Source organism: Microtus oregoni, unplaced genomic scaffold, assembly GCF_018167655.1.
Source record: "Microtus oregoni isolate MIOR12 unplaced genomic scaffold, Mior012 000025F_ref0000491, whole genome shotgun sequence".
NCBI lineage: Eukaryota > Metazoa > Chordata > Mammalia > Rodentia > Cricetidae > Microtus > Microtus oregoni.
This window is the reverse complement of record NW_024543084.1, coordinates 19019831-19037960: the sequence shown is the minus strand read 5'-3', so window position 1 is coordinate 19037960 and position 18130 is coordinate 19019831. Positions and strand designations below refer to the sequence as shown.

Here is an 18130-nt window from a genome sequence, read left to right as displayed (position 1 = left end):
TGTTCACCACAGTCTCCTTCCCTATTGTGTGTGTAAAGTGTGCACGGGTTTTGAACACACACACACTTCTGGTTTTAGCAAGCACAGAGTGAACCATTGGTAGCAAAGCCAGACCTAGGACAAAATCCTTCATCTTTCCATCGCCTTCCAGGGCCACCTGCCAAGTTCTGACTCTATAAATCTCAATATTGTCAATATTAGGTAAAGCCCAAACCATATTTTGTTGTTTATACATACTGTAATCACACATGATACCAAAGTGACCAATGTGGACCAAGAAAACTGGTATAAAATGTGAACTAGATCCTAACTGAATGGCCTTTCGTGGCGACAGGAAGCCCTTGTTTTAGAAATAAAGGAAGTAAACAGTCACCTTCTCCGTTCTCCGTCAACAGCAGAGGCAAGGCCTCAGCGCCCTGACTCTGGGTGCCGCCCCCAGCTTCTGACTATCTCTTCTGATCTATATACTCCATTCCATTAATCCCAAGAAGCAGCTGCCTTCCGCCGCCTCCGCCCCAGCAGTTCTTCACCTGTCTATGATCGGGAGCCTCTCACTTCTCTGGATTTCTCACCGCCAAGCTCCATCCCTGCAGGATGCCTTTCTTCCCTCCTTAATTCCTTCCTTCTGCACTCTCTCCCTCCCTCCCTCCCTTCTTCCAGTTTCTTTACTTCTGCCCTTGGCGAGTTTTGCCCTCTGCTTCTTCTAAAACCTTTCTCATGCCAATGTCTTCCTGTGGAGGTCACCTCCCAGCAGCTTTCTTCAAGCTAGCCCACTGCTCCTCTTGAGTCCCCGTAGCTCGGGATGGGCCAATCCCACAGGTGTCTTTGAAACACTTGTCTGAGCAAACACCTAGGAGAGCTAGAATCAGTACACAGGACTGACAAAGTGACATCTGGAGCTGGCTGTGAAGAGCTCTGGGACAAGGGTGACACACTTGCGGGTAGCCCTCCCCCAAACGTTCCAATGATCATCAGCGGAGCCCATAGCTCCATCCTCTGGCCCTGCCTATAAAGCACATTGCACTGTCTTGCCTCTGAGTTTCTGCCAGTTCCGATTGTTCCCAACCCTGCTCTACAGAAAAACACCCTTTCAAAGTCGTTCCTTGGACTTCCTTGGGAGAATACCTGATCCCAGTTGTCAAAGTATAGAAGAGCGAGAGAAATTATCATGCTTGATAGCATATCTTTTGGATGATGTTTCTGTTTTGCTTTTGTGTTCTGCTTGCATGTTTGTTTGTTTACAAATTAGTGACAGGGGGTTCTAAAAAGGCAGGTGGAAGTTGCTTTTGGAACTGAGACACCGACGTTAGCTTGGGTGGATTCCAAAGGAATGAGACAGTCCTTGTTCATTTAAGAAATTCTTTGCCTTCAAATATTCTCTCCTGATTAAAAAATTGCCAGTGCACTGTCTGTACATTCAGAAGCCTCTTTTGTGTATTTAGTTTTTTGTTGGTTTTTTTTTTCAACCTCTTGGTAGACTCATAAGAAAAGGGGAGGGGGAAGGGAAGGATTTCATTTCTACAACAAAATGCCTTTGGGAAGATTGCTGGTTTTGGCAGCAGGCAAAGGGCTTCTTGAACTAAGGATTTCTGTTGCACGATTGAAACAGTCCCCATGGCAACCAGTCATCAAGCTCTGCTGATCTTTTCATAGACACTCTCCACCCAGGAGGCCCTTTGCATCCTGTAGATGTTGTATTTGCATCTGTGAGCCAGAAATCTCTGCTTCTTCTCATCCAATTAAGGACATGCTCAGATGTCAAGGCATCAGTCAAAGGCATCCCGTGTTCCCTTCTAAATGGTTCCTCTGGTGGGAGTGGAGTTACATTTTTATGAGTCAGGGATAATTTTTTTAGTGCTTTTAATTGTTGTGATAAATAAGATTTTCTTTTACTCGTAAGAGCTGGTTTGAATGCGCTTCACGGGTGACTGAGGAAAAGATGGACGTGGCGACCACTTCGGCTCCCATGCCACCTGTTTCCCTCTGACCCATTAGGTGAAATCATTTGTGAGGTACCCGCTCACCTCCTCTCTTCCAAGCCCCCACTCTGCTCCAGCAGGCAGCTGCTTTTGAGCATCCTGGGGTGTGGGCTGGAGCCCAGGGGTCATCTTGTGCCACTAGCTCCTTCCCCACCTCCTCCTCACCCGCCCTTCTCAATCCTCTGACTGCTGCTGGGAACACTGAGTCTCTGCTTCTCATAGTCCGTGAGTCAGAAAGATGGTTTGAAACACTTGGCTGTACTTCTTACAGTGGCTTTCACAAATAAGAAAATAATCTGTGACCATTGTTCAGTAAAACTGGGACAAGACCCAGATTTCCTGATCCCCTTTCAGAGAGAGAGGGAGCAAGGAATGGGAGGGAGGGAGGGGAGAGGGAGAGAGGGAGAGAGAGAGAGAGAGAGAGAGAGAGAGAGAGAGAATATCTATTTTACCCACTTTGCTTTTTCTTAACTTCAAACTATCAAAATTCCTAGATAAGAATCTTTGAAACACCAAGTTTTTCATGGAGTACCCATGCTTGACAACTTAGAAAACAGGCAAGAGTAAAGGAAAGAAGGAATATAGCCAAGCACAGTCTCACCACACAGATAAAGGAACGGTAGGGTTTGTGTTAGGGTTAGGATTAGCGGTTAAGGTTAGGGCTAGAATTAGGGTTTGGGTTAAAATTAGGTTTTGCATTAGTGTTAGTGTTTGGGTTAGGTTAGGGTTTGCGTTAGGGTTTGGGTTTCGGTTAGGAGTTTTATTAGGGTTATGAGTTAGGGTCACTGTTTGGGATAGGATTAGGTTTGTCTTAGGGGTTTTGTTATGGTTACTGTTTGACTTAAGATTGGTTTGGGTTTTTTTAGTGTTCTCTTTATGACAAATAACTAATATTTTACTTGGAAGTAGTCTGTTAGAAAAAGAACCAGAATACCAATTAAGAAACTGATTCATAGACTTCTCCGCTCAAGCAGCTGTGTGACCTCGGCAAGATGCCACACTTCAGTTTTAATGTCATCTGCTCTCGTGGACCGGATGATTTCTCTGCTCCAGTGCTGGTGTTGCTGGCCAAGGAAATCACTGGAATAGATAGCCCAAAGACCCTCTGCAGCTCTAACACTCACGGGTTCTGACCCACATACCACAATACATAGAACCAAATATAAAATTTAAAGGCTGGTGGCAGGCACAGTGGTGCATACTGTTAATCTCAGCACTCGGAAAGGAAGAGTTTGAGACGAGCCTCAACTACATAGCTCCATGGTCTCGGGAAGCCAAGGCTACATTGTGAGGCCCTGTCTCAAAAAATACATGCATCTATCCATACATACATACATAAAGGCTGTTAAGGAATGAATGAGGCCCTTTCTTTAAAAATCTTATAATTTATTTATTCTTTCCTCAATCTCTGATTTGTTTAGCTACAAGGCCAGCAAGGGGGAGTCAGCATCCGGGTCCTCCCACGCAGTGATGGATATCTCTCTGCCAACCGGAATTGGAGCAAACCAAGAAGATTTACGTGCTGCAAGTGTTTCTTTTGAGATGCTGTGAATGTTGGGGTTTCTTTCCTGTTATTTTATGGGAATAAATATATAAAATAACATATTTAATATATTTATTTTATATATAAATATATTTAATATATTTATTTTATATATAAATATATTAAATATATTTATATATTTATTTTATATATAAATATATTTATATTCTTTTACTTTAATACCTCACTCTTGTACAATTGCCCAAAATATTCTTCCCAAAACAAAAATCTATGATTTTTATGGAAATGAAAAAGAGCGTCACCTAACCAAAGCGTGTGAGCATGCGCAGCAGTGGGAGCATGCGCAGCAGTGGGAGCATGCGCAGCAGTGGGAGCACACCAGCAGTGGGAGCACACCAGCAGTGGGAGCACACCAGCAGTGGGAGCACACCAGCAGTGGGAGCACACCAGCAGTGGGAGCACACCAGCAGTGGGAGCACACCAGCAGTGGGAGCACACCAGCAGTGTGAGCATGCGCAGCAGTGGGAGCACACCAGCAGTGGGAGCACACCAGCAGTGGGAGCACACCAGCAGTGGGAGCATGCGCAGCAATGGGAGCACACCAGCAGTGGGAGCACGTGCAGCAATGTGCACAGGGAGTCCAGAAGAGGGCGCCGTCCTTCAACTCAGAGTGGCGGAGCATACTCTAGCTTAATCGGGGAGGAAATGTAATTAAACACAAAGATGAGAACGTAAATTCAAGTGAGCTCTCTCTCTCGCTCTCTCTCTCTCTCTCTTCTCTTTCTTCCTTAGCTTGTGGAAGGAGTGGATCAACTCCTGACTGATTACCAGATCAAAGATGGCCATGTTATTCTGCAGCTGAATTCGGTAAGCTCCGCCTCCAGGCATTCCCGCCTCCCATCACACCCCTACAGGCTGAGCCATTGTGAATACCTCTCCCCCCCCCCCACAACTCCCTTACAACCTTGAATTTGTCCGACAGATTCCCTCCAGAGATTTCCTTTGTGTCCGATTCCGGATATTTGAACTTTTCCAAGTTGGGTTTCTGAACCCTGCTACCTTCACGGTGTATGAATATCACAGACCAGGTAAGAAGCGCTGCTTGGTTCTACAGTTTCACTCTGTTTCCAAGGGAGGCCTTCTTAGAGCCTGCTTCGGAAAGTCCAACCTGAACACTCATTTTTAATACTGCATTCAAACAACTCCGAGATCAAGCCGATCGGTTCATGTCTCGGTCCTTAGCTTCTTCCTTTTTAAAATAATTGGACTATACTACCCTCAACGGTAAAATATTCTACCTCAAGTTCCTTTGTGGCAGTCACTGCCCGTGTCCCTTGAATCGTTGCTCTCTCAAGGAGCCCAGATACTGTTCCAACTTCTTCACCCTCTCAGAACAAACGCCACCCTTTCTGTATTCTCCTCACAGCTGGCCCACAGATCTACAGTTGCCACGTGGCACTGAAATTATTTTTCTACCATTCCCACCAGCCCACACATGTTCACCCTCATGCCCTGGTATGTAGCGAGCATCCGGCACATGTGAACTCAGCTCAGCTCCTTGTGAGAAGGTGATGTCATTACATGCCTTCTCATCCACTTGGACAGTTGTGTTCATTAGAAAACCCTTATGTGGAACAAACACTGACCTTGACTTTCTCTTCTGAGATCACATAGAACATATCTAGTCCCTCTTCTCATATATATGCATATATGTGTATGTGTGTGTATATATATATATATCACATGTCTCATATATGATTGTACGCTCCTCTAGCCTAAGTAGTTGTAATTCCTTCAAAAGATCCTGAAGTAATATAATTTACTTTTCTCATTCTTGGGAGAACTTTCATTCTAAGAAATGAGTATTGAACAGTAAAATTCCAAGCACGGAGCCAAAATAACCAAGTGGAGATAAGAGGGTTCTGTGGGGACAGAGACCCTTCCAGGACAGCCAGTTGGCACAGACAGTCTCTGAAGCCCCTTGTAGAAGACTCAGTATCAGCCCAGCCGCTTCTTGTGACCGTGTCTCCGTTTCCACAGACAAGCAGTGCACTATGTTCTATAGCACCTCTGACAGCAGACTCCAGAGAGTTTGTGAAGGAGCAACATGCCGATGTATGGAAGGTGACGTATCTTACGCTGCCTGTCCCTGTCTGAAGAGACGCTTGGAACGCTGTTCAGCCAAGCCATAGTTTCTTAGAAGTAGATATATAATCTTAGCTGACTGAAAAGTAATGATTCCCTAGGCCTCTTCCTTACAGCTCCCAAACACCCTGGTGGGACCCTAGTTAGACCCTGGTGGGACCTGGTGGGACCCTAGTGGGACCCTGGTGGGACCTGGTAGGACCCTAGTGGGACCCTGGTGGGACCTGGTAGGACCCTAGTGGGACCCTATACAAGAGCAGAAACTCCATCCAGACAGCTACTGAGTATCCTGGGAGGACATAATGTAGTTTCTTTTTTACTTTCACCATAATCTAGTCAAAAGACCATAATCAAAGAGAACAAAGATGGAGGGGTAGGCCACTAGGACTTCCTTTCTGTCTTTTAATTATAGTTCATGGGACTTTCTGTCACTTCTCCAAGTGACAGAATTTTATCTCTTTGAAATCAAAGGCCCTATTGGCAACTCATCAAAACTCATCAGAAATCAGCATGGTTTCTCTGTGAGTCTAGGTTGGTTTTGGTTTTGATTGGTTTGCCCGTCTAGTAGGGTTTGTTTTTTTGTGTTTGTTTTGTTGTTTTGGGTTACTTTTTGTTTTTATACTTCTTAGGTCCTTATTGTATCACCTTATAGCTATAATCAAATCATCATTTTGCATTTCATTAGATTCCTAAAATGGAAAGTTACTCCCTGCTTGCTTCCTTCACGGGAAGGGTGTGCTTTTCTGAGGAGCAGGTTGTGGAATAAACAACCACATAATAATAAGTCTGCATGTAAGACTTTGGTTGGCTGGTTTAACTTTTGCCTTATATAATGTTTCACTTCATGAAAGAGAAGAACATGGACAGGTCTTAGGAATCTGGCATTTGTAAGAAAGGATCCCAGCTTGTCTCGGGGCTCATGGGAGACTCATACAGAGAGCGCCCCCTTCCATCCACTAACCTGTCACCCACTCTCCACACAATCTAGCCGACTGTGGACAACTGCAGGCGGAGCTGGACCTGTCCATCTCTGCAGACAAAAGGAAAGAAACGGCATGTAAACCAGAGATTGCATATGGTAAGTGCATCACCATACATGTTCAGTTAGAAATATGGAACACTGCATGTTAGTGACATTGTGTGGGTAGAACATTTCTTTGAGTCTCTTGAAGGAAAATGTCATCAACTTTTAGCATTAAGGTACAAAGTTATATGGTATTCAGCAAAGAAGTACGATTTTCCATTAAAGATAATCAGAGAGACAAGCATCCAGCAAAACACTTCCCCTACCAGATCCTTCTCCAAAGATGTACTACACTTATTCCAACACAGAAGTTGGGGCCTAAGGAATGGCTCAGTGGTTAGGCATATGTAATGCTCTTCCTTAGACACCCATGCTGGACAGCTGCCAACCTTCCATAATTCCCTCTCCAGAGATCCAAGATGTCTGGCCTCCATGAGCAACTGTGTTTGTGTATACTAATGCATCCCCCCCCATACACACCAAATTTAAAAATAACAAGAAAGGAAGGAACAAAGATGTAGTCAGAGACTGCACATTCATTTCCTGGCCGCCCAGACACGAACAATCACACAGAAACTATATTAATTACAATACTGTTTGGCCAATAGCTTAGGCATATTCCTAGCTAGCTCTTACATCTTAAATTAACCCGTTTCTATTAATCTGTATACCACCACGAGGCTATGGCCTACCAGTATCTTTCTGGTTCTGGCATCTTTCTCCTTTGGCAGTTACATGGCATCTGCCTGACTCTGCCTTCTTTCTCCCAGCATTCAGTTTAGTTTTCCTGCCTATCTTTATTCTTTATTAACCAATGGTAATAAAACATTTACAGCATACAGAGGGGAATCCCACACCACAAAGGCAAGCAGGAAGGAAGGAAGGCAGTCCATAGAGTCTTAGGATCTCAAAAATGGGTTCTTCCAGTAGAGACAGTAGAGTAGGGGGAGAAAAAACAAAGGCTATTTCTTTACATTTTCCTTTAAGGCAAAGAAGGGGCAACTAAATAATTTTTTATATGTACGGCGTTGCTGTCTGTGCTTGGGGCTCTCCTCATTTCTCATTATCCAGAGTGCAGATCTAAGTTGACATGGATGGCTAGAGGCTGTAGCCAGTCCCTGAGAGAATTAAATCCTCCTGGTGATTTGAATGAGAATGACCTCCATAGTCTCCATACATTTGAAAACTTGGTCCTTAGTTGGTAGACCTGTTCAGGAAGAAGGTATGTCACTGGGGACAGGCTTCAGAGTTTCCAAAGTCCATGCTATTCCCAGGTTCTCTCTCTCTGGAGGGTCAAGATACAAGCCGTTCTGTCTCCATGCCTTTGCTCTGTCATCATGGGTTCTAATGCTGAAGTCATAGGCCACAAATAGACTCTTCCTTCTGAGTAGCTTTGATCCATGTATCTTATCACTGCAGTAGAAAACTAAATAACTAAAAAATTGACTTGGGGGTTAAAGTACTGCTCTTCCAGAGGACCCAGGTTCAATTCCCAGCACCCACATGGTTGTCTGTAACTATCTACAACTCCAGTATGGAGAAAAAAGAAGAAAAGAAGGGAGGGAGGGAGGGAGGGAGGGAGGGAGGGAGGGAGAGAGGGAGGGAAGGAGGGAGGGAGAGAGGGAGGGAGGGAGGGAGAGAGGGAGGGAAGGAGGGACAGAGGGAGGGAGGGAGGGAGGGAGGGAGGGAGGGAGGGAGGGAAGAAAACTAAATAAATCACTCCTTTATCTTTGGAGTCAGATGCTGCCCATTGTGGTGTGGGGAGCGTCTGCCTGCCTTCCATTCCCTGTGTCTATTTCAGAGTTTCTGGTTTGTGTTTGGGGGGGTAATATTATACATATTATACACTATTATTTTCAAATTCTTTCAAGAGAACATTCTTTCCAGTTTAAACATACACACAGCTGGTTTGGCTTTTTTGTATGTTTTGTTTGTGGTTTTTCGCTGGACATCTTAGTTCCTTTTCCATTGCTGCAATAAAATACCATGACAAAAGCATCTAGGGAGAAAGGCTTCACCGTGGTGAGAAGACATGACCGCACCCAGGGAAGGCACATTGCGTCTTTACTCAGGAAACTGAAAGGGAACAGGAAGTAAGCCTTGTCTATAAAGCTGTGGGACCCACCCCCAGTGACCTACTTCCTCCACAAGGGCTTCATTTCTTAAAGGTTCCACAATCTTTCCAACCAACTGGGAAACAAGCATTCAAACACATGATCTTTTTCCTTTATTAAAAGACTTAGTTATTATGTATACAGTGTTCTGGGTGCATACACTGCACTCCAGAAGAGGATACCAGATCTCATTACAGATGGTTGTGAGCCACCATGTGGTTGCCGGGAATTGAACTCAGGACCTCTGGAAGAACAGCTAGTGCTCTTAACCTCTGAGCCACGTCTCCAGCCCCAAACACATGATGTTACAGAGGATACCTTATACTCAGACCAAACGTGAGTTCCATAAGGACCCTTTGAATCAGTTCTCAACCTGTGGGTCACCACCCCGTTGGGGTTGAATATGATATTTACATTATGATTCATAACAGTAGCAAAATTAAATAATTTTATTAATTTTTAAAATAATTTTATGGTTGGAGTCACCACAACTTGAGAACTGTATCAGATAGTCCTCAGCCTTAGGAAGGCTGAGAACCACTGATCTATAGCACCAAACCGCCGTCACTATTTCCAGTGAAGAAACTGAGGCTCAAGGAGGTTAAACATTTGCCCGAGACCACGAAGGACATAATGACAGGAATGGAGTGACCCTGGTCCTGCTGCTGCTGCCGTCATGATCTGCAGAATCAATTCCTGTTATCAGAAGGAACTCCATTTCCTTTCTTTGAATTTTTCGCACCTTTTTTCTAATCTAATAATTGGCTGAGGGTTTTGGGAAGACCCATGAAATAACTGAGCTTCACCCCAGGGTGCCCTGATACCTGCCATCCACGGTCCTCCTCCGATGACAAGCCCCAGCTTCTCCTGGGGGGATGGGGGAGACTGGTGGTGTTCAGTCGGAGGTGCCTCATTTTGTCCTATTTTGTTTTTACCAGCTTATAAAGTTAGGATAACATCCACCACTGAAGAAAACGTTTTTGTCAAATACACTGCGACTCTTCTGGATATTTACAAAACAGGTGAGATCTCCTCTCCCCACCTCAGCCTTTAGTGCATCGTACCAGTCAAACACTGTGTCAGACGTGGGGGCCAGGGCTACGTCGGACGTGGGGCCCAGGCGCTGTGTCAGACGTGGGGGCCAGGGCTGCGTCGGACGTGGGGGCCAGGCGCTGTGTCGGACGTGGGGGCAATGACTTGAAAACAGTCACAGGGTTTTACCTTCATGAAGTTTCTATTTCTCATTGAATTCTCTTATCATGGATTTCAGCAAATGCTATGTCAACCTAACCATCTTTAGCTTTTGTGTTCCATTTAAGCTTCTTAAAACACACATTTTATTACATCCATTTGCGCATGCCCGTGTATCTGTGGCATACATGGGGAAGTCAGAGGACGACTTGCTGGAGTTGGCGCTCTCCTTCCACCGTGAAACACCTGGTCCTTGAATTCGGTCATCAGGCTTGGAGCCAAGTACCGTTCCCTGCTGAGCCATCTTGCTGACCCTTAGAACGCATCTAAAATGAAATAATTATTGATTAAGTAGCTTAAGCTTATTGCCTTGTTGATATGTCCAAACAGCCAATTTCTCATTTGAGTAAATATAAATTCTGCAATAAGTAGGACCTTAAGTCTACAATAGTAATATGTTTTTCTTGATGTGTAGCTTTGTAAATTCTGTCACAATGTCCGAAGATCCTTGGCTCAAATTATTTGATACCAGTGCTCGCTTGCTATCCACAGACACCCAGATGGCTCTGATTTCACTTGGTGTCAGGTGGTCCCAAAGTCAAAACCCTCGTTAGTGTTATTTCCTCTTTGTCCTATGGGTTCTGAAGATTCATTCTAGTGAACTTGAAAGGCTAAGCAAGTTTTTGGTACTTTTTCTCCTCATCTTGGTTGCTCATTTTAATGCTTATTAGAAATTTTGAATTCACAGAACTATCAGAAGCCCACATATGTCCTACTTACACAGAATCAAGGTACATTGATAAATTGTTATTTCTATCCATTCAAGGGCGCTAGGAGCAGGTGAGAACCCAGGGACAGAAGGAAAGCAGTGCGCTCACGGAAGTCAACTGTTTTCTGCTCTTTGTAACACAAACTCTTTCACTAACAGAAGGCTGTGAACTCTCCAGGGTTGACATGCTGCTTTCTTTACCATGGCTGACCTGAGGGTGCAGGAATGTGGCTCAGGCATTGCTACAACAGGAAGCTGTATCCCCGGACAGTCTAAAACACCCTAGTCTGAAGTACTGTGTGTATGCGGGAATCTAGGGACCTAGAAAAAGTTGTCTGCGGCAGTTATATACCCCCTACTGGCAGGTTCAAGAGCCAGGCTTTAACTGCTAGGGAGACTGTGTCACAGTTTGAGAGCTGAATAATGGTCCTTAATATCATAGCAGTGACTCAGGTGTGATCCCTGCCTCAAGATTCCAGTGTGTCTGAAAACTGAGGCCACATGTGGGGCAGAACCCTGGAGTAGAAATTCAGATGTCCACGCTGGGAGGTGACCCGGGGATAAAAGTGCCAGCTCCTCAAACATGACCACCTGAGTGCAGACCCCAGCATTCGCATAAGTTGCCAGATGCAGGGGTGCACATCTATACGCCCCATGCGGGAGCCTTGGTGGGTGGCAGGGGGTGGGGAGGGGGTGAGCAAATGGATCAAAGGAAGCAAAGGACTTCCTGCCCTTCAAGTTTAGTCAAAATGGCGACCCCTAGGTTAAGAGAAGTTGTCTCCAAAACTAAGATGGAAGATGATAGAGGAAACCATTCAAAGTCAACTTCTTGCCTTTATAATGGTATACATATATACCAGAGAGAGACAAAGGGCAGAAGGGAGGAAGGGGAAGAAGGAGGGGAGGGGAGATTAGATGGATTAAGGTGTAGAGATATAATAGAGGTGAGGGAGGGGCTGGGGATAGCTTGGTGGTAGAACAATATATTACAGCAAAGGTACAAGCAGGGCTTGGCTGATACTCTGAGAATGAAATGGGCTTAAACATACATGAAACTCAACAGGCTAAACATGGGGAAGATTGCATTCTGGGTAGAAGCAACATGCCCTGGCTACTTCTGAGTCCTTTAGGAATCCAAAAGTTATCTTTTGCCAGCCCTTCACATCACATGCTTTCCTAGAAAGCTGACCATTGCCAGCTACCAAATTCACCCCTAATCATAAACATAGCACGTGGAGATAAATACTGCACAACTGTTGAACAGTAATCCTGGATCTATGAGAAATAGTAACACCTAACGACTCTTACTTTGTCCTCAGAACTTTTCATATGTTAGCCCATTCAGCCTCCCTAGTAGTTCTGCAGTAATATCATCATATTCAGATGAGGGGACTGAGCTCTTACCAGAGGGCTCATAAATCAGTAAGCAGAGCCACACAGCAGGAAGTGGCACTTGTGAAGTTTAACGCAGACAGCCTGACTGCGGTCTCAACCACAGGGGTAGTTTGTCTTTCATGGCCCCAAGGAACTGGGCAGCTCAAGAGAGTTCAGGACACAGCGTTAAAATGTGCCTGTGCTAACCTTCCGTCCGTGTCCTTCAGGGGAAGCCGCTGCTGAGAAGGACTCTGAAATCACCTTCATCAGAAAGATGAGCTGCGGCAACGCCGCGCTGGTGAAGGGGAAGCAGTACCTCGTCATGGGCAAAGAGGCTCTGCAGATCAAACACAACTTCAGTTTCAAGTGAGTCACCAGCATTCGCAGCCCAGCCTCTTCTCCAACCCAGGCGTCGTTCTTTCTCCGCGACTCTCACACTCCAGCGATGCCTTAAGTTAAATAAATTCATTGTTTACTATTAGTAAATGATTTATATATTCACTCTGCCGACTCATATGGCCAGGGTCATATCAAAACTTCCCCAGTGAAAAGGTACCGTGAGTGGAAATGCTTGAAGCCCTGCAGCACAATTTGGCTCTCGTTTCAGGGCCAAGCAGCTTGTTTCCTCTTGCTATCTGTCTTCCACAGATGGAAAGCCTGGGAAGCTGCTGGTCTATTCTGTCACCTCTGTGGCTTTTCCAATAATGGTACGTGAGGAAAAGACACTGAGTCCAGGGTAAGGTATTTTTCAGTGGTGTGTTACAGACAGACCAATTGACAGCTTTGTATTTCATATGCTAATACAGCTCACCTTGAAACAGGCTGTGTGGACTACAAAATCTTCTACATGGACACAGTGAGCTGGTGTCCAAAAATATCAAGACCATTTTCCAAAGTGAGCTCTAACAACATTTATTCTTCACTAAAATCAGCAAAGTTACCCTAAAAACACAAGCATCCTCAAGCCCTGGCCTTCTGCTTTGTTTACAGTGACACATTTATAATACATTTCATACATGAAGCAAAACAGGGATGAGGACAGGGCTCAGTTGGTCAAGTGCTTGCCACATAATCATGAGGTTCTGGAGACCCTGAGTGTGGATCCCAAGAACCCACACACAAAGCTGGTTGCAGTATATCATGTCTCCATATCTGTGCTGGGGGTGCATGGGAGACAGAGCCTAGGGGCTTCCCAGGCAGTCAGGCTAGCCAACTGGTGAGCTCCAGGTTCAGTGAGAGACACTCTCTCAAGAAATAAAGAATAACCGAGGAGCTACCTGAGGGTGACCTCTGGCCTCTACACACATGTGCACACACGTGCAAGCATGAACACCCACAGTCATGCATGAACACAGACACACACAAAGCATTCTGAGTACGAACGAAGTATCTGAGATTTCACAGCACCTGCAGCCTTGGCTGAGAGCTAAGCCATCCAAGTGACACCGCCTGATGAGGAACTGAGAACGCAGGTCCACATCCCCAGCCACCCGCCAGCTCCCTCATTGTGCAAAGAGTCCCTAGCAGAGAGAGAATGCCTTGTCACCTGCACAGAGTGGGGCTGAGGGCGGAGATGACAGCGTTGTCTGTGAAGCGCTTGCTGTGTGAGCATGAGGAACCGAGATCAATGACCAGAACCCACGCTAAAAAAAAAAAAAAAAAATGTAAAAAAGCAAAACAGGCATTCGGGGCTGAAGAGACAGCTCAGTGCTTGGGAACCCTGGCTGTTCTTCCGGAGGCCCCAGGTTCAATTCCCTGTCCCACCATCTGTAGCTCTAATTGCAGAATAACTAATGCTCTCCTCTGGGCTCTGCAGGTACCAGGCATTACACGCAGTGCACAAACATCCAGGCAGACGTAACACCCACACACATAAAATAGTAACAAATAAATACTTTAAAAACAAAAACAAAACCAGGCATGGTGGTACACACTCGTGGTCTCAGTGCTGAAGAGACAGAGCCAGGATGGATCCCTGGGGCCTGCAGGGCAGGCCGCCACACCCCTTTGGCAAGTTCTAGGCCAGTAAGAGGTTTTGTCTTTAAAAAGACAAATGTAGACAGTGTCTGAGGAACAGCACCCAAGGCTGACCTCTGGCTTCTACAAGTACCTACACACATATAAATACACACTTCCACACTACACATTCACACACACACCATGTACACTCACACACAAACACTCATACACATACCACATACACACATTTATACACACACCACAAACTTATACATACTCATATACCACACACACTTACACACACTACACAGTACACATCACACATTTATATATACTCACACACAATATCACACATACACTCATACACACACCACATACATGCTTACACACACCACACGCACATTCACACACACACCATACACATACACACTCACACACCATACACACACATACACACACACACTCACTCACACTCACTTGCCCACATCTGATCTCTTCTCAAGGAAATCAAGTACAGCGTTCCTCTGCCTGTGGCCACCATCACCAGCGTTGTTTCCATTTTGCCTTGACAGGTACATCTACCCTCTGGACTCCTCTACCTGGATTGAATACTGGCCCACAGACACGACGTGTCCATCATGTCGGGAGTTTGTAGCTAATCTGGAAGAGTTTGCTGAAGACATCTTTTTGAGCGGCTGTGAAAGCGCCTGAGGAAATTCTGCTGTGTCGCTTTCCCCGTGGACCGTGGTGGTGACATTTTCTTCCTCTAGAAGCCTCTCCTCCTTGGAAACTTATCCTAAAATTCACTGCACTTTCTTTTTAGTAAGGCACAAGTTGAAGTTATGACTTTGTGAAATAACAGAACCTTGTGGGGCCATGAAGACGGCCCCCCAAGGATATCGGGCATCGGCACCAATAAAGCGAACCACATTGAACACGGCGGTTGGGAGTGATTATTGGGACCAAAAAATGAGACCCTGAAACACAGCACCCTGTAAAAATAGCCTTTACTTGACAGGAAAACACCAAGGGCGGAAACTGACCATGAAAACTTGACCTTGCACTCGGGTGCATTAAAAACTGTTATTTCATGATGCCTCAGCTTCAAGCACACACAGAGAGGGAGACATGGCAAGAGAGAACCTTGCCCCCCGAAAGCCACAGTCAGAGCCCTCAGCTCCTGGGAAGGCAGGAGAGTTGCTCACTGCTGGCTCCCCTCTGCAGCTCTCTGTGCCCCTGACAGGAAAGCCTCTGTTTCTCTCTCTCTCTCTCTCTCTCTCTCTCTCTCTCTCTCTCTCTCTCTCTCACACACACACACACACACACACACACACACACACAACACACCTTCCTCTCTCTCTCAGCACATATCCATTTCTTGCCAGTAATTGCTCTACCAGAAGACAGACCCCAGTGCAAAAAAACCCAGTGAAGGGAAACCAAGACTCCAGAGACTGCCGTGCTGGCCCAGACTGCTTTCTCTTGCATCCTAAGTGTGTGCTTTGTACTCTGTGTGGAGCACGTTAGGTCTGGCGAGAGCGTTCTCCTAGACATCTGCGTCTGTGTCTCAGCAAGCACTCCAAGTATGCAAATGATCAGTATTCCCATTTTACAGCTGCCAAAATGGAGGCTCCAAAACATGAAGTAATTCCCCAGCCTAGCGTGAGGCAGAAGCAGAAATAAAAACCCAATAGTGTCCCAGGTCCACACCCCTACACAGCCCGCGGCTTGCACTGGTTGATTTTCTAAAATGTAAGGAAAATATAACCAGAGTTTCTTAAGCGTAAGCTACCTAGCCCCACTGAGTTAACATAAGAAATGTGTAAATAGGTCAGTTGATGTCATGGTAAAAAAAAGGACAAAAGGAATCTGCCTTCTACCAAGTCAATAAAACCGTCTGAGGCCTCACGGCTTGTCTCATCAATAGCAGGGACTTTTCTACTTCTAGGAACTAAGGACTTTTTGGTGTCAAAGCCAGAAAGATGCCAAGCTGCACAGCATGTAACTAAGAGGCCAAGTGAGAGTGGAGGGCACCCAGCGAAGCATGTCTGCAGACGGCTCCTGCCTCTTCCTGCTGAACAAAAGGAGTGGTGGGGGGTCTGCTTCCAAGGCACAGTGTCTGAGCTGTGGGTCTTCTGTCCCCGAGGGTGATGACAAATACGCCAGACCAGTGACCAGCTTAAGCCATAAATGCAGCTGAATTATTGATAGCCCTTCTGCCCTGTGTCTCCCGAGCACACCTCCTCCTTCCTGTGTCTCCCTCCTGAGCACACCTCCTCCTTCCTGTGTCTCCTGAGCACACCTCCTCCTTCCTATGTCTCCCTCCTGAGCACACCTCCTCCTTCCTGTGTCTCCCTCCTGAGCACACCTCCTCCTTCCTGTGTCTCCTGAGCACACCTCCTCCTTCCTGTGTCTCCTGAGCACACCTCCTTCTTCCTGTGTCTCCTGAGCACACCTCCTCCTGCCTGTGTCTCCTGAGCACACCTCCTCCTTCCTGTGTCTCCCTCCCAAGCACACCTCCTTCTGTCTGTGTCTCCAGAGCACACCTCCTTCTTCCTGTGTCTCCTGAGCACACCTCCTCCTGCCTGTGTCTCCTGAGCACACCTCCTCCTTCCTGTGTCTCCCTCCCAAGCACACCTCCTCCTTCCTGTGTCTCCCTCCCAAGCACATCTCCTCCTTCCTGTGTCTCCTGAGCACACCTACTCCTTCCTGTGTCTCCCTCCCAAGCACACCTCCTCCTTCCTGTGTCTCCTGAGCACACCTCCTCCTGCCTATGTCTCCAGAGCACACCTCCTCCTGCCTGGATCTCCTGAGCACACCTCCTCCTGCCTGGATCTCCTGAGCACACCTTCTTAATTACATGTATGATACTCCAAACTAGGCCAAATCCTAACTCACCCTGCACCTCTCTTCCAAGGCACCTGTACATCTGCCAGGATTTAATCATATAGAATTGTGAAGCATGTTATCACCCTGAGTCCTTTATGAGCTGTTCATGGGCACGATCTGCAACCACTCCATTCTCCTTTATTTCCAGGGCCTGGCACAATGCCCAGAACTTGACAGGGATCCAGGAAGTTCTTGCTTATGGGTTTCTTATTCACAATGAAGAACGTGAAGATCCGAGTTCTAGGTTAGGTTTTGCCCCTCATTGGTAGATCAGTCTCCCTTAATCTCCCTGATAGTCTGGAAAACAAGGGACCTGGATGTTCTAGTCACCTCTGTGGAAAGCACTAAACTCATCTGAGAATCTCATGATGAGAAATGGGAGCCAGAGCCAAATGCGTGTTTGCAATGCTGTGAGGTGTATGTCTGTCTGTAAAGGTGAAGAAAGATGAAAGTGTCCAGAGCTTCCTAGAGATGGAGGTAGGGACCTGTAACATGAGGGCCTGCTTGTTGGGGTTTCTCTCCTGCCCAGTTCCCACCGCCAGTAAGTCCCAAAGAAAACCACACAGAGGTCTCCACAAGTTATAAACTGATTGGCCCATTAGCTCAGGCTTCTTACTAACTCTTATAACTTATATAGCCCATTATTCTTATCTACATTAACCACATGGCTCGGTACCTTTTTCAGTGGGGTAGGTTACCTCCTGCTTCTTCCATGCCTGGACAGGACTGCAGAGGAATGGGCTTCCTCCTTCCCAGAATTCTCCTGTTCTCATTGACCCACCTCTACTTCCTGTCTGGTTGTCCCGCCTATACTTCCTGCATGGCTACTGGCCAATTGGTATTTATTTAAAACATAATTGACAGAATACAGAATTGTCCCGCAGGGACCTGGAGAGGTGAGGAGGCAGGAGGTTCTGAAAAGCAGAGGGGAGACAGATAAGCAAGTCACCCCAGAGGCTGACCAGAACATCCACAGTTTCCAGGTTAGAGCTCTGCAAGAGGAGGTCCTGGTTTAAAATCTTTGCCATAGGTGCGTCCAGAAGTAACTCTAAGGAAAAATATTAAGTAGAGGTTAGATTTTCTCAAGGAAAATCCAGTTTGACAGATAATCAACTGAGATGTAAGAAGTTCATCTTAGGCTGGGGAGCTAGAGAAGTCAGGAAAGTCCAATTCCCAGAATCT

The 18130-nt window shown here is 46.1% G+C and overlaps 1 protein-coding gene across 1 annotated transcript in view; it reads left to right on the top strand.

The window, feature by feature from the left end:
• The window catches only part of LOC121462708 (complement C5-like), a 103586-nt gene extending 88592 nt beyond the window's left edge, over positions 1-14994 (top strand). The window contains exons 34-41 of the mRNA XM_041674536.1: positions 3401-3503; positions 4276-4350; positions 4466-4571; positions 5524-5607; positions 6617-6706; positions 9705-9788; positions 12328-12466; positions 14632-14994. Of these exons, the coding sequence (XP_041530470.1) occupies positions 3401-3503; positions 4276-4350; positions 4466-4571; positions 5524-5607; positions 6617-6706; positions 9705-9788; positions 12328-12466; positions 14632-14770 (820 nt within the window). The 3' untranslated portion in view covers positions 14771-14994. The remainder of the gene's footprint in view (positions 1-3400; positions 3504-4275; positions 4351-4465; positions 4572-5523; positions 5608-6616; positions 6707-9704; positions 9789-12327; positions 12467-14631) is intronic.
• The last annotated feature ends 3136 nt before the right edge of the window (positions 14995-18130 follow it).